The 25,728-nt window shown below is 39.4% G+C and overlaps 1 protein-coding gene across 6 annotated transcripts in view; it reads left to right on the forward strand.

The window, feature by feature from the left end:
* The first annotated feature begins 380 nt into the window (after nt 1-380).
* The window catches only part of LOC123498849 (BRCA2-interacting transcriptional repressor EMSY-like), a 27,434-nt gene continuing 2,086 nt past the window's right edge, over nt 381-25,728 (forward strand). Inside the window, exons 1-19 of one of the 6 annotated variants that reach the window (XM_045246326.1) lie at nt 381-454; nt 4,762-4,849; nt 4,952-5,126; nt 5,511-5,695; nt 6,071-6,224; nt 7,050-7,308; nt 12,496-12,612; nt 13,141-13,303; nt 14,022-14,108; nt 14,267-14,374; nt 14,569-14,729; nt 14,924-14,984; nt 15,210-15,488; nt 15,643-15,905; nt 16,270-16,492; nt 17,036-17,674; nt 17,986-18,098; nt 18,337-18,469; nt 18,728-18,760. In XM_045246326.1, coding sequence (XP_045102261.1) covers nt 440-454; nt 4,762-4,849; nt 4,952-5,126; nt 5,511-5,695; nt 6,071-6,224; nt 7,050-7,308; nt 12,496-12,612; nt 13,141-13,303; nt 14,022-14,108; nt 14,267-14,374; nt 14,569-14,729; nt 14,924-14,984; nt 15,210-15,488; nt 15,643-15,905; nt 16,270-16,492; nt 17,036-17,674; nt 17,986-18,098; nt 18,337-18,469; nt 18,728-18,760 — 3,256 coding nt within the window. In that variant the 5' untranslated portion in view covers nt 381-439. Of the gene's footprint in view, nt 521-578; nt 744-784; nt 827-4,761; nt 4,850-4,951; nt 5,127-5,510; nt 5,696-6,070; nt 6,225-7,049; nt 7,309-12,495; nt 12,613-13,140; nt 13,304-14,021; nt 14,109-14,266; nt 14,375-14,568; nt 14,730-14,923; nt 14,985-15,209; nt 15,489-15,642; nt 15,906-16,269; nt 16,493-17,035; nt 17,675-17,985; nt 18,099-18,336; nt 18,470-18,727; nt 18,761-25,728 lie in introns of those variants that run through there. The other 5 variants (XM_045246322.1, XM_045246325.1, XM_045246324.1 and 2 more) reach the window with 5 other exon arrangements.

Consider the following 25,728-nt stretch of genomic DNA (forward strand, 5'->3'; position numbering starts at 1 on the left):
ATAGTTTTTTTTATTTGTGTTATTTCCTTTTTTTTTTTTCTTTTGATTTACTCATCCCGCCGAATAAGTGCTGCCATTGTGAAATTCCCGAGATGGCAACACTGCGACGGCGGCAAGGCAGAAAAACAAATAATGATTTTTGTAAAAGAAATCTTGCAGTTATTTTCATATATAATTAACTCAATTTAATTATGTTTCATCGCAGTCTTAGACATAAATATCTAATTACCTTCTATTAACTTTTTATAAATAATATTAAATACCGCTTAACCATTACCTATCAAAGAAAGAAAAATAGCATTACTAATTAATAAGACCAAATATACTATAACATAAATCCGATAGAAAACCAATGTAGGAGCTACAACACATTCTAATTTACAGTGGCCACAAACACGTAGAGCAAATATCCGTACCTCCGTAGCTCTTGTTTGTTGACATGGTGGCCCAAGACGTTAGTATATTTATTCCCCTTGTCTATGTGCTTGTGCTTTCTTTACACCTTCCTTTCTGGCGCCGTGTGAGTAGTGGAGACCAGTGTCATTCAATATCCAAGCCTTTTGGTGGAGTGTAGGGAGAATAGTGAAGTGTCGGTAGTGGGCGAGGGCGAAGGCGGCGGCGTCCCTCGGTGGTTTGGGAGCCAAGGCGCGTCAGGGGTGTGGTGGGCAGGACTACACACCACCTCTAGGATGCCTCACGCCCACCACCCTTGCCCTGAAATAGTATGTTTGAACACTTCAGAGGTAATTTCGGTGTGTTGTGTCAGGTCGTATCATCCTGTCAGACAGTCGGGGTCTTAATGCCATACGTGGTGTTGGCTGTCGTTGTGAGTGTACAGCATTGACACCCAAGACACCTTTCAGCATGCTGGGTTCGTTATCAGAGGAGTGTATGGGTGTCTGTGTATGTGTTCATGTTTTACTGGTCAAGAAGAGAGGGTAAGGGTGGTTCCTCATCTCACAGTGACACTTTCCTGAGTTGTGGTGTGAACCTTGTTGCTTTGGTATTGTTGATTGACTACATACATATTTGATGTCAGCTTTGACATCTCAGTGACAGTTTGTAATATGAAGCACTGTGGAATGAAAGCACTTATTGACCTTGAGATATATTTTAGGATCATCTGTTAAAATCGTGCATTGACAAACTAGCAAAGTCAGATGATCTGGTAACACTAGATAGTCATTTCACAGTTGACAATAAAAAGAAAACCATCAACCTCAGGACCGGATTTTCTGAAATTGTGGAATATATATATATATATATATATATATATATATATATATATATATATATATATATATATATATATATATATATATATATATATATATATATATATATATATATATATATATATATATATATATATATATATATATATATATATATATATATATATATATATATATATATATATATATATATATATATATATATATATATATATATATATATATATATATATATATACACCTGCTGTATATAGCAGTATATAGAAGTGGTCTACCTGTACAGTTCTTTGAAATAAGAAAATCAAACACTAAATAAAAAGCAAATTGAATTTTATTGTTCATCAATAATTAAAGATTTGAGTTTTACAGAATGTTAATTCAAGTAAATGAAATTATTTCTCAGAATTTTTAATTTAATTGAATGAATAGTTCTACAGAATTTTAGTTCATTACTGTACTTTAGAAAAAAAAAAAGAAGTATTAAATTTGCTCTCAGGATCATTATCTTCATCACTGACAGTAACAGCATTCTCAGCAATAGGAACAACAGCTTCAACTTGGGAAGGAAATGTTGATGGTGGTAACAGCTTCACACAGACATGTCAGTATCAGGTTTTTTATTTTTTTTATTTATTTATTTTTTTATTTTTTTTTTTTTTAGCACATTCTCTGCAGTTGACAATGCATGATGTTTGTGTCTTACACCACTTCTTTTCTTTGCATAATCCATAATGGGCTATACTGTAGCAAATAAATTATTAAATGAAAAGAAATGCCTATCAGCTGTTGTAAACAGGACCAAATACAGGCAATCCCCACTTAACCCCTTCCTTACCGCAAGACTGTTTTGTGGTACGTGCGTACCACGCGCAAAAGCGACCTCGTGGTACCGCAAGATGCTGCCGTGGTACATGCGTACCACACCAATACATTTCCATGTATAACCGTGGCCTGAGTGCGGATTTTGCCTTTTTCATACTCCACGTGGTTCACTATAAACAAACAAACACTGGAGGCGTTATTTTTAGCCACCCCAGCGTAACAAAACCATCCCCCCCACTAGCCAATCAATATCGGAGTTAATTTTTCATGCATAAACTATAAAGCCAATCACTATTCTTTGACATATATTATTCCCACAGTCCCCCCAAGAACATCAGTTCTTTAGTATCGGCCATGGTGAAACTGTTCTATTGCCTCTAGTTAGAGATAATGGCGTCTGCTTTGTGTAGCAGCGATGAGGATTATCATAATTATGAGACAGATAGTGAGTATATACTGGAAGACTCTCCAGATGAATATGATTCAGACTATGATCGCAAAAGCGACCTCGTGGTACCGCAAGATGCTGCCGTGGTACATGCGTACCACACCAATACATTTCCGTGTATAACCGTGGCCTGAGTGCGGATTTTGCCTTTTTCATACTCCACGTGGTTCACTATAAACAAACAAACACTGGAGGCGTTATTTTTAGCCACCCCAGCGTAACAAAACCATCCCCCCCACTAGCCAATCAATATCGGAGTTAATTTTTCATGCATAAACTATAAAGCCAATCACTATTCTTTGACATATATTATTCCCACAGTCCCCCCAAGAACATCAGTTCTCTAGTATCGGCCGTGGTGAAACTGTTCTATTGCCTCTAGTTAGAGATAATGGCGTCTGCTTTGTGTAGCAGCGATGAGGATTATCATAATTATGAGACAGATAGTGAGGATATACTGGAAGACTCTCCAGATGAATATGATTCAGACTATGATCCTGAAAAAGAAATAGGAGAGAGTGATAGTGACAGCAGTGTTGAAACCCTCTCGGCAAGTGAGGGGGAACAGCCTAGTTATGACTGCCTCAGGGCCACCCTCACCAGGTGCAGAGTGTGTGGTGCTGAATTTATGATTAGTGCACAATTTATGATTGTTTACGTTTTCTTTTATTAATAAAATGACAAAAATATGTTTAGAAAAAAGTACATAACACTGAGTTAGAAAGAAATATAATGTGTAGATCTGGCCGTGAGGCACGTGCGCACACGGGCAGGGGGCTGCAGTATAGGAGGGGAACGCTTTGTTTATATCGGGGAGTGGCTGCGGTAAGGAAGGGGTTAATGAAGGTTCACACAACGAAATTTTGCTACAACGAACGTTTCCTTTTACTGCCATCTGCTCGTTTTACTAACACCAAACTCGCCTTAACGAAATTTTATCCAGGTAATTTTTTCCAAGTTTGAAAGCCCTGCCGTATCACGCAAGCCAACAGGCTTTTGAATACACCAGCGCCTCTCGCGGACAAAACGCACACCACTCACTCCCCTAATTAAAAACAATAACAGCATCAGCAGCACCTCGTCTTCCCTCACTCAACATGCCACCAAAATGCCCTGCAATGTCACCTAGCATTGCTAAGAAGACCAGGAAGTCTCTTACTCTCGAAGTGAAGCTGGATATTATTCACAGACACGAGAGAGGCGAAAATACTAATAGCATTGCTCGCCACCATGGCTTGACTCCATATACTGTCTCTACTATTTTCAAGTCAGCAGACTCTATTAAGAAGGCTGGTGAAACCATATCTTCCTTGCAAGCTAAAAGAACCACCTGAACTCGTGACTCTGCAATGGATGAAATGGAAAGCCTTGTGGAAATGTGGTACATAAGTTTTGTATGTGGTACAATGATGGGCCCTTTGTTTACATTCCACAGGTTGCCAGTTAGTGTCTTTCCCATTTCACTCTCCCTCCCTTCATAAATTTAAGATCATCAACATTATAAAGTTACTTACATACATACATTAGTGTAAATTATAATGACTTAAATTAAACTGCCTAAATGTTTAACTTCATAATTTTTACTTTCATTAAACCTTTCACTGTACTATGATGCACTCTCGCTTTGTTTACTCTCAATGGAAGTTCAAGTCAGGGGTCAAACTTGTTATAATCGGTTCGCTTAACGAAAATTCGCTTAACGAACGTTTCTTAGGAACGTAACCCGTTCGTTAAGCGGGGTTGCCTGTACATGATTTTGTATTCCGATGCCATCAGGACATAAATGGTGCCTCCAGAAAACAATGTCACATATATATCTGATGAAAATTTTGATTTAGATTCAGTGTTGCACTTAAAGTTTATAGTATCACTGGTAATACATTTAAGGTATTTTGTTCATTGTGTTGGTATGGACAGCATATCACTGTCTCAGTTGCCTGTTGTTTACTGATACAAACTTCACCACAGATGGTTTGGTAGTTTGGGTGTCACCTTATACCACCGATATGATCTGAAACCATCACGTATACACTGAAATTTTGGCTTTGTCGTATCTGAAAGTCATCTTATCTGCTGCAATATATGGTACATGAATGTTCACATAGAATGAATTTTTAAAAATCTTATTCCCTAAGCCTCTTAGAAGAGAGAATTGGTTCTCATTATTCATAAGAATTATTTTTACTTAATTGTATTGAATCCTTACTTACTTGTTTCTTTACTTATTATTTATTTATTTTATTCACTTTTTTTCAGATGGAGGCTGGGTATAAGCTGCCCAACAAGTGGCCTAAGCTGCTGGACATGACCAAGGATGAGTGTCGTGAGGCTCTCCGTGCCCTGGGTGAGGAAACTGATCCATAGTCACTAAATGCTGAAAATGAATGCTTCCTTGTCCAGCATTCTTTAAATGTGTATGTAATTAAATTATTTTCAATTTTAACAGAGTTGACAACATACAGTCAGGTGGTGTCTGTACTGCGAGCACAAGGAGAACTGACAAAGGAGAAAAAGAAGCTACTTAGTGACCTGCAAACCATGTTTTCCATTTCCCTTGAGAGACACAGAGCAGAAATAAGAAGAGCAGTTAATGATGAAAAGCTCACCACCATAGCAGACACGTAAGCTATGCCTTGCCTAGAGTAAAGCTATACCTTCCCTTAAGTAGTAGACTGTCCATATGAGAGAGAGGAATCACTTATTTGTTCCTGGCACAAGTTTTTGTCTTTCCTTTGGTCGTTTGTCTTTTCTCATTTTTCAAGCATTAAGATAGATTAAGGTTCATCAATTGAAAGATTTTATTTTTTTTATTTTTTTTTTTTTTTCCAAGGGTTGGAGGCAAGGTAAATGCTGCTGGGTGGACTGTCTGGATGATTCTGATAAATGTATACGTGTCACACTACAAAATTTTACAATTTGTTTCTTGGTGAGTTAATATTGGAGTGGAAGTGGGAAAAGAGCACATTACCAGGTATATTAAGAGCAGCTTTCCCTTTCTTGCACAGCTTGGCTGGACCTAACACTGGGGTGGAGTGGGCAGTGGAGGGGCGGCGGCTGGTACCCCTCATGCCACGTGTCCCTCCACAGACAGCATACACAGCCCTGGCAACACGTATGGCTCTCCTCTACTATGGAATGAATGCCAAGATGCCTCACCCATCTGCCACAGCACATTATGGAAAGATGGACGGTAAGCTTGGGATGAGCAGATTGTCTGCACATGATAATGACACTCAATTTTAAAGTTCTCATATTATGAAATTTTTAAGTTAGAAATAACAAGGTAATAATAATCTTTGTCTCAATCAGTGAGTAAAAATTTTGAAGTTACAAAAAAAATCTCAAAATAATTACTTGAAATATAGTGAATAGAATTTTTGCTTTCCTTCTTAAAATTTCATTTATCTAGTTTACAAATTTTCAGTTTATGAATGGTTTTTAAGGAAAGTTACCTATTGGTAGCTTTGAATCAATTGTGTGAGCTGCATAATCCTGAAGGTAAGCTGTTGCCAGAAGAGAAGGAATTAAAGGATTAGAATGGGAAAATTTCTGTTTTTCCTTTTAGACCTTGGTGCTGAATCTGGGGACACAGACTCTGAGGAGGAGACAGAGGGTCTGCGGTTCATGCCTGGAGCAATGGTGCCACCACAGTACAATGCTGACCAGGGATCCTACACCACCCTACCATTCTCACAGGCTCGACTCTCCAAGTTACCTCCGTAAGTGAGAGGCGTGTATTCAGGCTTGGAAAATTTTTTTTTTTTTTTTTTATGAATTATGTATTTATTTATTTTCATATTTATAAGTTTGAAATGGTAACTGAAGGACAGACTTGTTCAGATTATGTTGGTACAGGTTGATTGAGATTAAAAGAAAGTCCATTTGATGCTATTTATAATTCAGTCTATAGAGTTCATCCAAACAAGAAAGAAATTATCAACATAATAATTACCTTATCTCTCTCTCTCTCTCTCTCTCTCTCTCTCTCTCTCTCTCTCTCTCTCTCTCTCTCTCTCTCTCTCTCTCTCTCTCTCTCTCTCTCATGTTCATTCTCTTTCGTTTTATCAAATACAGATGTAAAATTGAAACAATGAAAAAAAATATGCAAGAGAAGTGGTTAATAAATCTAGTAGACTAGTTGTACATTTAGATGATAAACTTGTTTTTCTTGGTGAGGTGTAAATGGAATTGCCTCCAAAATAGCAACACTCCTATGTTATTTTAAGAAAAAAAAAAAAAAAAAATTAATGTAGGCTACAATTCAGGGACCATTGATGCCAAAAGTCTCAGAGATATTTGAGCATCACTTCAGTGAGATCCAGCAGCACTGCACCCTTAACTATATATATATATATATATATATATATATATATATATATATATATATATATATATATATATATATATATATATATATATATATATATATATTTTTTTTTTTTTTTTTTTTTTTAATATGTGTGATTATTTGTTTTGATTGGTTGATCTTGTTTTTACTGCTGTTCTTGTTATTCATTTATTGTATTTACTTTTATAATTGACAGGAAAGAGAATCGTGAAGTCCCAACAACCACCTCAGGAGGAAGTGGAGGGTCAGCTGGTGTTGGTGGGGGTGGTGGAGCAGGTGGTGGTACTGCTACTGGTGGTGGTGCTGGTGGTGGAGGTAGTGACAAGAGGAAAAGAAAGAGATCTTCATCAGAGCATCCTCTTCCTCCCCCACCTCCTCCTCCCCCTCCTCCTCCTACTCCACCAACCCCTCCCACCAGAGACCTTCCTTCATCTCCTGGAACTCCCAACAAACAAGTAAGTAGATGCACAATTGCAGGAGCCCTTCAGTTTCTCAGATCTTGATTTCCCAGTCTTTGAAATCTGTAAAATCTACAAGTAAAGAAGTAAAGAAGCTGAATGATGAACATAAATTTAATTTCACATATCACACTTTTGGTATGCTAAGCTGAAAATTGTAAATGAAACTATAGAATTGTAGTGCATGTGTGTATGTTATGATTATTTGTACATTGGTAAAGTATTTCTTTGTTGTTTGTACTGTTTTCAATATCCATAAAAATCTGGATTTTTTTTTATTTTCCTTCCGGACAGTTTTCTCAACTTGTTAGTTTAGATCAGTCCTATTCAAAGTGGTGGTCTATGGACTGGTGCCGGTCCACAAGCCATCATGTGCCGGTACACCAGTATGGTAAAAAAGAATGTCAACTTTTATCATATTTATTAAACATGTATATTGTTTCTGGTATATATTTACATTACTTTGAAATATTACTGGTTCCCAGGCACATTGGGAAAAAAAGAAAACTGCCTGTACACCACATCAAGATACATACTTTGAGAAGCACTGGTCTAGATTGTAGAGAATTAAGAGTCCATTTCATTGCAATGCAAATTGAACTTGTAATTGTGTTTTTTTCTTGCAGCCTAGTTATAGTTTCCTGGAAATACAGTTACATATTCTTTGAAGTATATAACATAATCCCATATGTAAACACACACACACACACACACACACACACACACACACACACACACACACACACGGAGCGCAGCCGTCGAACAGGACGCACGTATCTAAGCAGTTCACAGAGATTACTACAAAAGGAGTTGGATACAGGTTTAGACGTATGTACAGGGATGGAGGGAGCCATAGGTTCTCCTATCTCCAAATTAAATAAATGTTAGATCACACATAAGGAATGAATAATGAGAGAGAGAGATGGAACCAAGTAGCGCTGCCAGGCACATGGTGGAATCAAAACATACTCCGAGTGAAAACCAAGCCTTATAGAAACCCTATTGGTTTAAGGAAACTGACTGATGATACTATGGAAAAGGATTTCTCGGGTTTCCGGGATGAACGAGGTCATATGAGAAGGCTTATTAATGTAGAAAGAGAATTAAGATATATGAAGGAGGTGATGTCCAGTCTCAAGACTGACTGCTAACGGAAAACACAGCCCTGAAATTGAGAGTACCTGAATGTGAGAAAGTCAGGAATTGAAAGAGGAGATTCTGGAGATAAGGAAGCAAAATGACGTTCTAAAAACCACATGCCAAAATTATGAAAACTTTTTAAAGAGCTAACAGGCTAAAGTGCAGGACGGGATTACAGACAGGGCAGAAGATGGTCTACATGATAGCAAGTTGAAAGAACTAAGAAATTAATGGAAACAGGAGCAAGAAGAGGAAAAAGTCAAATTTTCAGAAATGGTAAAGAGACAAATTCAGGAGAATTTGTCTCTTGTTATCAAGGAAAAGGAAGATTTGGTGCGGGATGCAGTGGACAAGAAAAAAAACTTCGTGATTTATGGGATGAGGGAAAAGAAAAATCCAAATAAATTCACAAGAGAATGTGAAGAAAGGGAAATCGCCAAAACTGTTATCAAAAGAGTACAAGACAGCACACAAGAATTTGACCAGGAGGTGGAGGAAGTGATTAGGCTGGGAAGGTACAGTGAAGGGGGTAAGATATCAATGAAAGTGAAAATGAGATCTCAAGTGGCTGTAGAGGAAATTATGGCTAGAAAAGGAAAACTGGCCAATGATGTCGATCACAAGGAAATATGGATAAAAAGAGATATGAACTTAGAGGAAAGGGAAAAGGGGAAAGTTCTAAGAAGTGAAGCTAAGGAAAAAAAACAAGAAAAGGACAGAGATAGAGAAGAAGAATTTTTACTGGAGGGTTCTGGATATGAGACTAAAAAAGTGGCACCTAAGGAAAAAAGATGAAGTTGTGGATGAGGCAGTAAATTAAGAGTGACTTATACTAACATAGATAGGTTGTTATCAAGCATATTGGAAGTTGGGGATTATTTGAAAGAAAAAGCCAGATGTAATACGCATCGTTGAAACAAAATGAAAACAGATATTCATGTCAACTTTAAAGACGGGGAATATAATACCTGGAGGAGGGACAGGAGAGATAAAGGGAGAGGAGGAATGCTAATAATGGTTCATGAATTATAGTTACATATGTTCCACCAAAGACTAATACATTGGGATCAGAAGAGCACAAAGATATGCAAAGAGAGGAGATAAAAGTGCCTAGATAACATGATAGGAAGAGATAGAAGAATACTCTTAGTTGGAGACTTTAACTGTAAAAAAATAAACTGGAGAGAGATGAAAGTAATGGATAATGCTGGGCGGTGGAGTGAGAAAGTGTTACAGTTGACTATGGTTAATACAGTGGACCAGTGGGTGGAGGAGTGAACAAGATACAGGGGGGAAGAAGAACCATCATTGCTTGACCTAGTTTTCACAAAGAAACTAGAGTCCCCTCCAATCATACAATACCTTATTCCAATGGGGAAAAGTGATCATGTGACATTAGAGATGCAAATGCAGGAGGAAGATGAGATAAGTTACAGAGAGGACTATAAAAGAGAGAGATTAAATTATGCAAGAGCAGATTTTGAAAAATTAAGGATTTATTTTGCTGATACTGAGTGGAGTAATATTATGTGCAGGAAGACTGTACAAGAGAAATATGATATATTCTTAAAGAAATACAATGAAGGAGTAAAAAAGTTTGTTCTTGTTTATAGAGTTCAGAAAAAAATACATGTTTGGTACAATGCTAGATGCATACAAGCAAAAAAGGCAAAGAATAAAGCATGGAAGAAACTCTTAAAGCAGGGAAATGACTATAATAGTTGGCAGTACAAAGATACTAGAAATAAATATATTAGAGTAAGGAGAGAGGAAGAAAGAAAGTTTGAGAAAGATGTAGTGGATAAAAGCGAGGATGAACCCAAACTTTTCTACAAGTTTATAAACGGCAAAACAAAGAATAAGGAAACCATTGAAAAAATAATTAAAGAAGGGAAGACATACCAAACAGAAAAGGAAATGTGTGAAATAATGAATGAGAGCTTCAAAACGGTATTCACTGCAGATGATTTCACAGAACCTAATAGGACATTGCATTGCCAAGGATTACAGGAGATTGCAGTGCACAAAGAGAATATTGGAAGATTACTGGATAAGTTGGAAGTAAGAAAAGCAATGGGGCCAGATGGTGTATCAGGCTGGGTGTTAAAAGAATGTAAAGAGCAATTACTGGATCCAATTTGGGAAATAATTAAAAGTTCAATAAATGAAGGGAAAGTTCCACTAGAGTGGAAGAGACCCAACGTAATACCGATATTTAAAGGAGAAAAGGCAACTGAACCGCTAAACTACAGACCAATGTCACTTACAAGTGTCGTAGGGAAGTTATGTGAAATAATTATCAAAGAAAAATGGGTTAAATTTCTAGAAGAGGAGCAAGTCATATCGAACAGACAATTTGGGTTCAGGACAGGGTGGTCATGTGTATTAAACTTATTAAGCTTCTACTCAAGAGTTATTGTAGGACTTGAAAACAGAGATGGATGGGTAGACACAGTATCCCTGGACATTAAAAGGCTTTTGATAAAGTCCTCATGGAAGACTTCTTTGGAAACTAGAGTACATAGGAGGACTGCGTGGAACCTTGCTCGAATGGACAAGAGATTATTTGAAGGATAAGGAAATGAGAACTGTGATCAGAGATACATACTCATCTTGGGGTAAAGTAACTAGCGGAGTGCCACAAGGGTCAGTGTTAGCCCCCATTATGTTTCAAGTTTATGTAAATGACATTCACATTGGGATAAACAGTTACATGAATTTATTTGCTGATGATGCAAAGTTGCTAAGAGTTATCAAAACCAGAGAGGACTGTCTGCTGTTGCAGGAAGATTTAAACAAGATCTATGAATGGAGCAAGAAGTGGAAATTGGAGTTTAATGCCAAGAAATGTCACATAATGGAACTAGGAAAGAGTAAGAGAAGACCAGTATGGAACTATTTGATGGGAGAGGAGCAAATAATGAAGACTAAAGAGGAAAAAGATCTTGGAGTGATCATACAAGAAAATCTGAGCCCTGATAAACACATAAGCAAGATATTTGGACTATCATATAAGATGTTGCCTAATATAAGAGTGGCATTTCATTACATGGATAAAGATATGATGAAAAAATCATCACAAGCATGATACGCCCAAGGCTGGAATATGCAGCAGTGGTATGGTCTCCGAGCTATAAAAAGGATATAAGAAAATTGGAAAGGATACAGAAGATTGCTACAAAGATGGTGCCGGAATTAAAGGACCTCACATATGAAGAACGACTGAAGGAAATGGGACAGCCAACCTTACAGTATAGAAGAGAACGTGGGGACCTAATAACAATGTATAAGATAGTAAATGATATTGAAAAGATAGACAAAGAAGACCTGGTGCTGTTGACGGAAGATGGAAGGACAAGAGGACATGAAAAGATCAGGATGAGACAGTGTGTGAAGGATGTTGGAAAATACAGTTTTCCACACAGAGTGGTGGAAAAATGGAATGCATTGAATAATGGAATTGTTAAAGCACATAGTGTACATAACTTTAAGGAAAAACTAGATAAATGGAGATATGGAGACAGGACACTATGAGCCCTGCTCGAACCCTGTACAATACAACTAGGTAAACACACACACACACACACACACCACTACACTGCGTAGTGTAGTGGTTAGCACGCTTGACTCACAATCAAGAGGGCCGGGTTCGAGTCCCGGCGCGGCGAGGCAACTGGGCAAGCCTCATAATGTGTAGCCCTTGTTCATCTAGCAGTAAATAGGTATGGGATGTAACTTGAGGGGTTGTGACCTCGCTTTCCCGGTGTGTGTTGTGTGTGATGTGGTTTCAGTCCTACCCGAAGATCGGTCTATGAGCTCTGAGCTCGCTCCGTAATGGGAAAGACTGGCTGGGTGACCAGCAGGCAACTGTGGTGAATTACACATATGTGACATTCTATTTCTAAGTTTAGTTTTAAATTTTTTCACCATCTTGCAGCTATTATATGGGCTTTTGCATTTGTGGGCCTACAGGTATCTTGCAGTTTCCCTTATCTTTTTACATTCTTGTGTTCTGTGTTTTTACTGATTGCATTGTGTCTGCAGGTGACAGGAATTGGCCGACCACTGCCTGGCCCTCCCATGAAGATAACAGTAACAGGCAACATTACCCGCGGCACCTCAGGCACACCGGTCTCCACGCTTGGCAGCCACACACAAAAGGTACACATGTTCCTGCTTTGATAACTACAGGCTTGATATTGTAGTACCATTCTCTTATTTTGTTCTAGTGTTAAGTGATTACTTAAAGTAATGAATAGTGATAAAAAAAGAAATGAAAGATTGCAAGAAGGAAGATCTGATGGAGAAGGGAATTAATGAGAAAGAAGTGCAAATAAATAGAAATAGGAACACCGTATAGAAATATGTTTAAGCTGAGAAGAAGAATAAAAGAAATGTAAGGACTCTTAACATTTAGTTCCAAAGGAGTATGAAAGAATGGGTAGTATTGTCTCTATTTAATTATTTGTAGCTGAGAGCAAAAAAAAAAAAACCTTGTTCCTTGAAAATTCCTCTATGGATTAGGTATGACAGAAGAGTCCCCATATGCTCCCTTCCATACTCTCACCTCTGACAGAAGCCTCTACACTAAATTCAGTATTGGAAATGCTTTAAGATAAACGAAGCAAATGAAAAAAAAGGCATAAATCATTAATGGAGTATTAATGGCAAATGCTTTATTTTTTCCAGGTCATCCTTGTGTCCACCTCAGGAGCAAGTGGTGTGGGTGGAGGAGTGTACCAGAGATCCCTCAGCGTTCCAGTGATGAAGGGAGGGACAGGCACGGTCCCCACAGTGATGCGAGGGGTGTCAGCCTCCAGTAACACAACCCCACCCAGCCAAATACAGACAGGTATTTGGATCATTGAGATCCTTGTTCAGTTTCAAAAAAATTTTGTATCTTCAGTGGTCTCTCTCTCTCTCTCTCTCTCTCTCTCTCTCTCTCTCTCTCTCTCTCTCTCTCTCTCTCTCTCTCTCTCTCTCTCTCTCTCTCTCTCTCTCTCTCTCTCTCTCTCTCTCTCTCTCACTGTGTGTGTGTGTGTGTGTGTGTGTGTTTATCTAGTTGTTTACCTAGTTGTATGTTACAGGGTTCAAGCAGGGCTCATAGTGACCTGTTTCCACATTACATTTATCTAACTTTTTCTTAAATTTGTGCACACTTTATGCTGTTACAATCTCTTCACTTAATCCATTCCAGATGTCCACTGTCCTATATGGAAAACTGGACTTCTTAATGTTCCTCAGACACTGACTTTCATGATCTTTTTGAAATGCCCTCTTGTTAGTCTATCTCCATCCTCCTCAATGTTCCTAGGTCTTGTCTGTCTATTTTTTCCGTACAGTTTATTAACTTATACGTCGTTATTAGGTCCCCCTCTTTCCTGTCTATCCTTCAAGGTTGGTAATTCCATTTCCTGCAATCTTTCTTCATAGGGAAGGTCCAGTCTAGGTCTTATCATAGTGGTTATTATCGTGTGTGTGTGTGAGAGAGAGAGAGAGAGAGAGAGAGTGAGTGAGTTGTTATGGTGTCAGTACATTTGTCTGCAATATAATTTTTCTTGATGATGCAGGGAGTACTGTGGGTTCAGGAAACATGATTGTGCCCCCCACCTATTCTAGCAGTGGCCTCCATGGTGCTGCTGCAATGTCTCCTGCAGGTGGGCCTTGGGCTTAGGCATGGTGCATATCATGATTATAAAACTTTAAAAAAAAAAAAAATCCAACTATGGATATTTTTTCTTGTGTTTTTATGCATATATGATTCCAGTATTATTTAAAATTCCTGCTACAACTGTAACATTTTGATATGAAACAGGTACCTATGCCAATCGGACGAGACCTCGCGTTCCCTCTGGCACGCTGCCTTCCAGACCACGTGAGAGATCAAAGTCACTTGTTCTCCAGACAGACTCTACAGGAAGAGGTATGTACAGAAGAGCATCAGCTGTGTGAGGGGACTTGATAGAGTTCCCTGCAGTCATTGGGTTATGAAAAAGGAGTAGAAGTTGGTTGCTGCTGAAAGAATAGCATGCTGTGCTTATGATGAAACCTCAGTGCAATTATTTGTGGAAGGAAGAAATTAAACAAAAACAAAAAAACACTGTATTTCTATTATAGGTGCTGAAGCAAGTGGTGGCAGCAGCTGCAGTAGTGTGTCTTCAGGCAGCCATGCGAGTCCCATGTCATCCTTCCCTGGGGGTCCATCTGCTGTAGTGGGAGCAGCATCAGGGTCTCCCAGTATGTCTTCAGGGCATTTGATGACTCACCAGACTATACAGGTAAAGACACTTTGATTCTGAAATAAAGATTGATTATTATTGTTTGCTAACTTATTACTCATGCTGCCTGCTCCATGGTACATTAATTATTTTGTATTGTGGAACTCCACTTTTCTTTCCATCTCATCACCAGGATCCTGCTGTGTATCCTTCATAACCAAGTTGATAAATTTTTTTTTATTTACTCATGGCAGGTCAGACCAAGTGCCACCATTAATCCTGGGAAGACAGCAATTCAAATTCGTCAGGAAGGAGGTCAGTACTATAAGACAACTTAGACAATTATGAAAATTTGTGTCCTATTATATCAAAAGTATTAACTTATTGAACTGTTTTAGAATTGAGAACCTCTCCAAGGATTTATTTTTACTTAGCTCATTGACTAGATTACAGTTTTATTTCAATTGTAGTTCTAACAAATTATAAGAGTAAGCAGTATATCATAGATAGATTTTTTAGTGCCTCATAAAATCAACTCAGGTGCAGGAGCCAAGATCATCACACATGCTGTGGGCAGTGCTGGAGTCACAGGGACAGGAGGCTGCACCACCTCTGTTGCTTGCACTACTGCCACTACCATCATCACCACAGCCACCTCCTCAGGCATCAGTCCAGGCTCCAGCACTACAGGACGCCTGGTTGGACGTGCCCCCATCCTGCCACCAAGCTCCACCCAGGGAAGTGGTGCACCATTGTATGTGGTTACCACCAACTCAGGCACCATCACTGTTGTCACTCGCACTGTTGCTGCTGGTCAGGGTGAGTGTTTTCAGGCTACAGAGCTACAATTGAACTTAAAAGATAACATTATTTTGGTCATGTGTCCTTTCATGTGTGGTTTTGTGCAATTCATTACCTTAAAAATGTATGAATAACAAGAAACTATTATCTCACAAAATATTCTCTGTTTCAGGAACAGGGCCACGAGTTGTAACAGTGAATACTATCAATGCTCCCAAGTCTTCTGTCAGCAGTGTGAGAACCCCAACTCCTGCCACAGTAGTGTCTGTTGGCCCCAAGACCATTCAGACAGTGCGTGTCACACCCCAGGGTCAGGGTCCCTCAGGACTACGACCAGTGCTCGGTGCTACCAAGTCCAATGTGATTGTGGTACACAAGGGTGGCCCTTCATCCGGGACAAGACCCATGAGCATCCAGGGAATCAGGGTAATCAAGGTCTTGCACTTGAGGTTGCTGAAGATGCTTTTTACTTAGTCATAGTTTGAAAATACTCATTATAATGGTAGTATATTGATAAATTATACAAAAGGCTAATCCTAAGAGAGACAGTTGTGAAAATTGTCTCACAAAAAATACTCATATATTATTTCACTTACCAAACTTTTGATATTGCTTATGTGTATGGTGGGCAGCATGTCTCTCATGATTAGAAACCTCTTATGAAGATATGTAAGTTTTGGTATGTCCCATTCATAACAAAACTATCCACTATACAGTTTAGTAGAGTATGAGGAAAAATAAGAAATAGATTATCAATAACTTAAATTTACTTGAAAACTAATAAATATTTCTTTCCTAGGATGTACCAACCAAAATTACAATTGGAAAGACATTCACTGGAGGTACAGCTGCTCCAGTGCTACAGAAGCCTCCCGCTGTGCCCCGTGGACCCATCACCACCCCAGTCCTCACCACAGCCAGCACACCAACCACTCAGAGCAATGTCATTGTGGTGGATCTGAGTCCAGAGACCTCCAATGTGAACAACACTGGAGCTCTGGCTGATATTTTGCAAGTCACAGGTATTCAAGAGTCATAACAAATGCCATGTTCTGAAAGACATTTGTATACACATTGTCCTCTCCTTGGAAGTCATGGGTTCTGTTGTGATTGTTCCAAGTAGGGTTATTAAGGACTCCTCAGTATTTCTTCACCATTACAGATACACTCTACTACTTACTTTAAGGATTATTTATCTGTATGATGAACATTGTATGTATGCATGCATGTTTGCTTTCTAAAACATAGTCATGCATAACTTTCTGTAAGGTGTTGGGTACTGTACTAACTTGAAATTTGAGTAATTAAGCATGCTTTTGCTATTTTTGTAATTCATGTATTCATCTATTCATATATTTATTTTATAATACTTTCATAGCTACAGTATTTCAATTTTAAGTGAAGTCACATAACTTGTGTTTGTTACAAGCAATCTTGGTGTGTTTGGAGAAGTATTTTTTTTTTTTTTTTTTTTTTTTTTTTTTGTGAGTCTGTAGAGGAAGCTTAGTCCTTAAAGGGCAGCATCACAGGATGTACAAAAGCATCTAGGTTTTCCATAAATTCAGGCGAGGCACCATCAACAAGCAGCAGCGGCAGCAGCAACAGCAGCAGCAGCAGCAGCAACAGCAGCAGCAGCAATACAAGTGACCTCACCACAACCACTAGCTCCACATCCTCCATCCCTGACACCATCACAAGCCCAGTTACTTCCACCTCCATCACCACCCCAACCATCATCACCACCACCACCACCACCACCACTGCAGCAGCTGCCACCTCCAGCACCTCCAACACCATTACCACAGTCAGCACCACCACCACCACTGCTGCCACCACCACTACTAGCTCTCTCATTGCCCCTGCCACTACTGCCACCACTGCCCCCGTGAGTGCCATCCCAGTAGTCAGCAGCAGTGATGGAGGGACAGGCTTGAGTAGCAGTGGTGGAGGGAGTGCAGGAGGTGGAAGTGGAGGAGGAGGAGGAGGAGGAGGAGGAGGAGGAGGAGGAGGAGGAGGAGGAGCAGCAGCAGCAGCAGCAGCAGCAGCAGCAGCAGCAGCAGGAGGGACAGGAGGAGGAGGAGCAGCAGGAGGAGGAGGAGGAGCAGGAGGAGGAGGAGAAGGGGAAGGAGAATGGCTTAATCTGGGACTAGAAGGAGAAGACTCACCTGGCCACAGTCTACCTGAAGGACAGATGCAAATGTTAGGTAAGACTTGCATAATTTTCCAAACCTCAGTGTTCCTTTTTCCATTTTTTCTGTAGCAGCAGCCACTCTTGGTCTTACTAGTGTACAATATGCAAGAAAGAGAGAGAGAGATTAAGGAAATTAGAGAGATTGATTTTTTACTGTTAAATATTTGTGTTTAGATTGTGAATTTGTGAATGATTGATGAGTGATATGATGTCTAGATGATTAATAGAACTTTTATTATGATGAGAGAGAGAGAGAGAAAGTATTTAGCCATGATAGTATTTGCTTAGTGATTCTAAAGAAATTCATTCATCTTGCACTTTCAGAGGAAGCTGTAGAAATTTTAGGACGAGGAGACAAAGAATCTGCAAGAAATCTTCTTCGTCAAGCTGGGATTGAATTGTTGGATTCCCCTGTAGAACTTGGTGAACATGGAGCGGTGAGCAGTGAGCACTTATTTCTGATATGCTCTTGTAGATGTTTCATTGCAGCTTTCAGCCTGTTGTAAAGCTAATTCTCAGAAATTATAGCATGTTATTTTTCATACTTTATTTGAAATTTATTGTTATTTATGGAGGGACATTTTATAGAGTGCTTTGCAACCCTTGGCTCAATATTATTTGTGATAACACAAATAATGATAGCTACTTGATAACTGCTGTTAATCTTTGCACCAGGAGGGGACATCCATGGCAAGTCTCATGGCTGGACTAGTGAGTCAGCTCCCAGGAGCACACCTAGATGAGGGCCCTCTGGCACCAGTTGGGGAGCTGGACCCAGTCACTGGACTCTTCTATAATCCTTCCAGCAGTAAGATGACATGCTATTTCTCCTCTGGTTGTTGCTTTTGCTTTTTAATTTTTTTTTTTTTTTAATTTATTTATTTTGTTTATTTATTTTTTTTTTCTGACAGTATAAATGGCTTGTTTTAAAAAGCAAAAAGGAGTTTCAAAATGGAAGTCATTATATTCAAAGTTTTGTCTATTTTTGCTTACATATTATGAATAAGTTTTGCTGTTCTGCAACAGTAAACTTACTGAATTTTATTAACCTTTTTTTTCCCCCTAGGTGAAAGTTTGTCTGACAGCAACAGCAATTCAGGTAAGTTTTAAGAATTTTGTATACCATTCTGATGTTAACTTTAAAGGTGGGTAGGCAGAATATGGTAGCTACTTACTTACATTCACCTGTATTTTCTCACATGTTTGGCTCAAGAGTTTTAGGCTAAAGAGGACTGATCTTCACTGTACCATACTGCTTGAGGGTCAATTGTTTAGTATGTGGCAGGACCAAGCAACAAAGTGATATATCTGCATAGGCGTAGGAGGTGGGGGGCAGGGGGGTGCAATTGCCCCCATAGTTCTCAGAAACAAGTGAAATTCAAGCAAAACTTCTTCAAATTCAGGCAGATCATGTAGGCCTATTTTTGCCCGAATAAGCAAAATAACCTCTTTTTGAAATTCCTGTCAAAATTAGTCAAGATGAGCTTAAAAGTGTGAGAATGAGCTGAAAACCTACAAAACACAACCACAAATAATAGAAGAAAATTGCAAATAGATTGAAATAAATTGTGGTAGTAGTGTCAATGGCACATAAACGTAAACCTATCTCTAAGCACTATTGCCCATATTGTCTCCCTCCTGACTGGTGGTTTTGGTCCAGACATAATTAAAGTAGAAAGCACTGCCAGTCTTCCACTGAAGATAATATAATGTTGGCTGAAAATATGCAGAAAAAAAAATGGAGATCAACTCTAGTAAAGCAAACTTTGCCAAAACGGAGGCGTATTTTGTCCAAAAGGACACTGACTTTGATAAAGCGAATGTCAGCTGTGCCGAACTATATTCCATTTTATGCAGTTTTGATCAAGGTCCTAACTTTGGTTTTGGTGATATGAGTGACACAAAACTTAACAAAAACTAAAGTGTGAAAAAAGTTATATTTATTAAGAGGATTTTATATGTGCGAGTGACTGGTTTTGTCATGAGATCACGGAAGAGAGACAACACTGGGAACTGGAAGCGACATATGTTGATTTGCCAAATGTTTGTAAATTATATATATATGTGTGTGTGTGTGTGTGTGTGTGTGTGTGTTTCACTGTTTGATCTGCTGCAGTCTCTGATGAGACAGCCAGACATTACCCTATGGAACGAGCTCAAGAGCTCATTATTTCCGATTTTGGATAGGCCTGAGACCAGGCAGACACCACACACCGGGACAACAAGATCACAACTCCTCGATTTTTATCCCGTACCTACTCTCTGCTAGGTGAACAGGGGCTACACATGAAAGGAGACACACCCAAATATCTCCACCCGGCCGGGGAATCAAACCCCGGTCCTCTGGCTTGTGAAGCCAGCGCTCTAACCACTGAGCTACCGGGCGTGTGTGTGTGTGTGTGTGTGTTTCACTGTTTCACTGTTTTGATCTGCTGCAGTCTCTGACAAGACAGCCAGACGTTACCCTATGTGTGTGTGTGTGTGTGTGTGTGTGTGTTTCACTGTTTGATCTGCTGCAGTCTCTGACGAGACAGCCAGACATTACCCTATGGAACGAGCTCAAGAGCTCATTATTTCCGATCTTTGGATAGGCCTGAGACCAGGCAGACACCACACACCGGGACAACAAGATCACAACTCCTCGATTTTTATCCCGTACCTACTCTCTGCTAGGTGAACAGGGGCTACACATGAAAGGAGACACACCCAAATATCTCCACCCGGCCGGGGAATCAAACCCCGGTCCTCTGGCTTGTGAAGCCAGCACTCTAACCACTGAGCTACTGGGCGTGTGTGTGTGTGTGTGTTTCACTGTTTCACTGTTTCACTGTTTTGATGTGCTGCAGTCTCTGACGAGACAGCCAGACGTTACCCTACAGAACGAGCTCAGAGCTCATTATTTCCGATCTTTGGATAGGTCTGAGACCAGGCACACACCACACACCGGGACAACAAGGTCACAACTCTCGATTTACATCCCGTACCTACTCACTGCTAGGTGAACAGGGGCTACACGTGAAAGGAGACACACCCAAATATCTCCACCCGGCCGGGGAATCGAACCCCGGTCCTCTGGCTTGTGAAGCAAGCGCTCTAACCACTGAGCTACCGGGCGTGTGTGTGTGTGTGTGTGTGTATATATATATATATATATATATATATATATATATATATATATATATATATATATATATATATATGTATATATATATACAGTATATAGTAAGTCCTCGTTATACGGTACATATGCATTCCTGAAAACCTTGCCGCATATCAAATTTACCTTATACCGAACCCATTATAACATGTAATAATAGGGAATGCATTCCAGCACGTCAAAAGTCACCCCTACAGAAATGAAAATACACATGAAAATAATAATTGAAATAAAAAAAAGTAAAGTACTACACAAAAGAAGTAAACTGAAAATGTTTTTATTTACCTTTCAATCGCCATGTATTATATCAGATGATGTCCTTCCTGAGGCTAAGGGACAGTAGGGATTTCAGCCCTTACTCATCATCCGCTGAGTGGGCAGACAAGGATAAGACGTCGTCGTTTGCACTGTCGGAAGCAGATGTAGAACTATAGCAGAATCGGCACGTTTCAATGGCTTGAAGAAAGAGGATATTGAGGAAGGGCCAGCTGTAGCAGGGTCGGCATGTGTGATAGGGGCAGCATGTCTGACTGGCTTGAAGAACAAGTAGATGGAGGACTGTTTAGTTTTTCTTGTTTTTTCATCATAGATGTCTTGATAAATCTTGACACTTTTCTCTATGTCATGAGCCACTTTGCTACACCTGGCAGGATTTGGGTCACGTTCCTTCAGAGTTTCCAGAGCTTTTTCGATACCATCGAGACATTCTCTAAGAGTGTTGTTGTCCAGGCCACACACAGGTTCTTCCTCATCTCCCTCTTCTGCCTCCTGTGATGCCTTGTCTAGCTCTATAAGTTCATCATTTGAGAGAGATTCAGCATGGCTTTCCAAAAGATCTTGAATATCATCATCATCAACTTCATCGAAGCCAGCCCTATGGCAAAGATTTACTATGTCATTTCTGATTGCACCGATGTCATCTTCAGCGAAGCCTGGGAAGTCATGCATACTTTATTCTACGCCAAGTTCATGGTAGACGTCTTCACTTCGTCCCAAGATGACTTGATGTTATCTAAGGCGTGCTTGATGTTATACGACTTCCACCATTCACTGATAGTGGGCTTGCCAGGCCCATCTGTGCCCTTTATCAACTGCTGCATGGGTTTGCCGCTTGTAGTAGGTTTTTAGTGTTTGCCATGATTATTATGAATATATTTGTGCTTACAATAGACCCTTTAATATTCCATTTATTCATCTAATTAGTAATGCATGTAAGTAATATGTAATGCAGTTAAAAAGGGGGGGGAAAGAGATAATAGGGTCCAAGAGTGGTCTAGTTAAAGTCAGTACTGTCAGTGGCATGCCAAGTTCATGGTAGACGTCTTCGCTTCGTCCCAAGATGACTTGATATTATCTAAGGCGTGCTTGATGTTATACGACTTCCACCATTCACTGATAGTGGGCTTGCCAGGCCCATCTGTGCCCTTTATCAGGTGCTGTATGGTTCGCCGCTGGTAGTATTTTTTTAGTGTTTGCCATGATTATTATGGATATATTTGTGCTTACATTAGACCCTTTAATATTCCATTTATTCAGCTAATTAGTAATGCATGTAAGTAATATGTAATGCAGTTAAAAAAAAGGGTGGACGGGAAGAGATAATAGGCTCCAAGGGTGGTCAAGTTAAAGTCAGTACTGTGAGTGGCGGGGAAGTGTGGTGTGGATGACGTCATCACCCCTGCTCCCCAGCGCTTGGCCCTCTCAGATGACATGAGCGGATACTGTATCTGTGTAATTTTCTTTCCATATATCAAATCGAGGGTAGTAATTTCCAAATACCATAACTGTGAATTTACTGTATAAAGAACTACCGTATAACGAGGACTTACTGTATGTATATATATATATATATATATATATATATATATATATATATATATATATATATATATATATATATATATATATATATATATATATATATATATATATATACATATATATATATATATATATATATATATATATATATATATATATATATATATATATATATATATATATATATATATATATATATATATATATATATATATATATATATATATATATATATATATATATATACACTCAACCCTCGATTTGCCGGACTAAAAGGGGAAGGCTTGTCCGGGAATGGCAAATGTCCGGCAATGGAAAATGTCCGGGGTCTACCCTGCCGGACTTTACCCTATACAGGTTGAACCCGCTTTAACGGCACGCGATTTACCGAATCCCGTGTTTAACGGCAAAATTTCCGGTGGGAACATAATGTTGTCTTTAACGGCATTTCGGCACCTGCACCAGCTGTACCAGGAAGTTGGAAAATAAATCAGACGTTTTTGTTCAGAAAACAAAACTGAGGGAGAAGAAAGAGACTTTGCACCAGATGTGGAAGACAAGAGAAAGAAAAATAAAAGAAAGGCAGGATCAGGAAGAATAGAAGTAACAGGAGGTGCCGAGGCAAAGGCAAAACCTCCGACCATCATCATCATCATCATCATCATCATCTCACCACGTGGGGCGTAACACATGCCAATGCCGACACACATCTGTACTGTTTTTTTTATTAGCATTTACCTTACTGTAGATATATTGATGGTAGATATCTGATCCCGTGTGGTCTAGTGGCGGCTTCAGTAGTTTCGTCTAGTTTTTATGTCCGAAACTGTCTGTTTTTTCACCCCATACAGCTCGCAGACTTGGGCAACACTCATTCCTCCATCTATTTTACGTAAAAGTTCCAGTTTTTGCGACACAGAAAGGTGCACAGGTTTAGCTGTACACTTGGTTACTTTCTTTGGTGGGTTTTTGGGTGGCATCATTGTGAAGAAGAGGTGTATCCACGACAAGCACGTAAGCACAACACTCGTGTGACGCGGCAGACTTGTTTACAGTCCAGTACTAGACGTGTATGTCCGCCCGCGCTGCCATCTATAGTGCCCGATTTGCGAACTTTGTCTGGCGCGGTAGTTTGAAATTGACTTGTCCCGGACTTTTTTTTTTTTTTTTTTTTTTTTTTTTTCCCACAGACTCTTGTCCGGCAAATCCGAAATCCGGCAAATGGAGGTCCGGCAAATCGAGGGTTGAGTGTATATATATATGTATATACAGGCAACCCTCATTTAACGAAGGTTCACACAACAAAATTTCGCTACAACGAAGGTTTCGTTTTACTACCATCTGCTCGTTTAACGAACACCAAACTCGCTTTAACGAAGTTTTATCCAAGTAATTTTTTCCAAATTTGAAAGCCCCACCGTATCATGCAAGCTGACAGGCTTTTGAATACACCAGGAGCTGCTGGTACTAAGGCCTGCCTCAGGAGAAATCCTGAGACACCTGTAGAATAAAGATCAAGATCAAGCCTCTCATGGACAACACAGGCGCTGCCGATACAAAGGCCTGACTCAGAAGAAATTCTGCGTCACCTGTAGCATCAAGATCAAAATCAAGATCACGCACCACTCACTCCCTAGTCAAGATCAAGTTCAGGATCAGTCAAAACATAACAGCAACACCAGCAGCTCATCTTCCCTAGTTCAACTTACTACCAAAACACCCTGCAATGTGGCCTAACGTTCCTAAGAAGACCAGGAAGTGTCTTACTCTCGAAGTGAAGCTGGGTATTATTCACAGACAAGAGAGAGGCCAGAAAACTAATAACATTGCTTGCCACCATCTTGACTCCATCTACTGTCTACTATTTTCAAGTCAGCAGACTCTATTAAGAAGGCTGGTGAGACCGCATCTTCCTTGAAAGCTAAAAGAACCACCTGAACTCGTGACTCTACAATGGATAAAATGGAAAGCCTTGTGGAAATGTGGTACATAAGTTTTGTATGCAGTACCATGATGCGCACTTTGTTTACATTCCACAGGTTGCCGGTTAGTGTATTTCCCGTTTCACTCTCCCTCCCTTCATAAAGTTAAGATCATCAACATTATAAAGTTACGTACATACATACATTAGTGTACATTATAATGACTTAAATTAAACTACCTAAATGTTTAACTTCATAATTTTTTCTTTCATTAAACCTTTTACTGTACTATGATGCACTCTCGCTTTGCTTACTCTCAATGGAAGTTCAAATCAGGGGTTAAACTTGTTATAATGGTTCGCTTAACGAAGTTTCGCTTAACGAAGTGTTTTTTTAGGAACGTAACCCCTTTGTTAAGTGGGATTTGCCTGTGTGTATATATATATATATATATATATATATATATATATATATATATATATATATATATATATATATGTACAGGCAACCCCCGTTTAACGAAGGTTCACACAACTAAATTTCGCTATAACAAAGGTTTCATTTTACTACCATCTACTCGTTTAACGAACACCAAACTCGCTTTAACGAAGTTTTATCCAGGTAATTTTTTTCCAAATTTGAAAGCCCCACTGTATCATGCAAGCTGACAGGCTTTTGAATACATCAGGAGCTGCTGGTACTAAGGCCTGCCTCAGGAGAAATCCTGAGACACCTGTAGAATAAAGATCAAGATCAAGCCTCTCGTGGACAACACAGGCTCTGCCGATACAAAGGCCTGACTCAGAAGAAATTCTGTGTCACCTGTAGCATCAAGATCAAGATCAAGATCACATGCACCACTCACTGCCCAGTCAAAACATAACAGCGTCACCAGCAGCTCATCTTCCTTAGTTCAACTTACCACCAAAACCCCTGCAATGTGGCCTAACGTTCCTAAGAAGACCAGGAAGTGTCTTACTCTCGAAGTGAAGCTGGGTATTATTCACAGACAAGAGAAAGGCCAGAAAACTAATAACATTGCTTCCCACCATGGCTTGACTCCATCTACTGTCTACTATTTTCAAGTCAAGAGACTCTATTAAGAAGGCTAGTGAGACCTCATCTTCCTTGCAAGCTAAAAGAACCACCAGAACTCGTGACTCTACA

Source organism: Portunus trituberculatus, chromosome 48 (assembly GCF_017591435.1).
Source record: "Portunus trituberculatus isolate SZX2019 chromosome 48, ASM1759143v1, whole genome shotgun sequence".
Taxonomy (NCBI): domain Eukaryota; kingdom Metazoa; phylum Arthropoda; class Malacostraca; order Decapoda; family Portunidae; genus Portunus; species Portunus trituberculatus.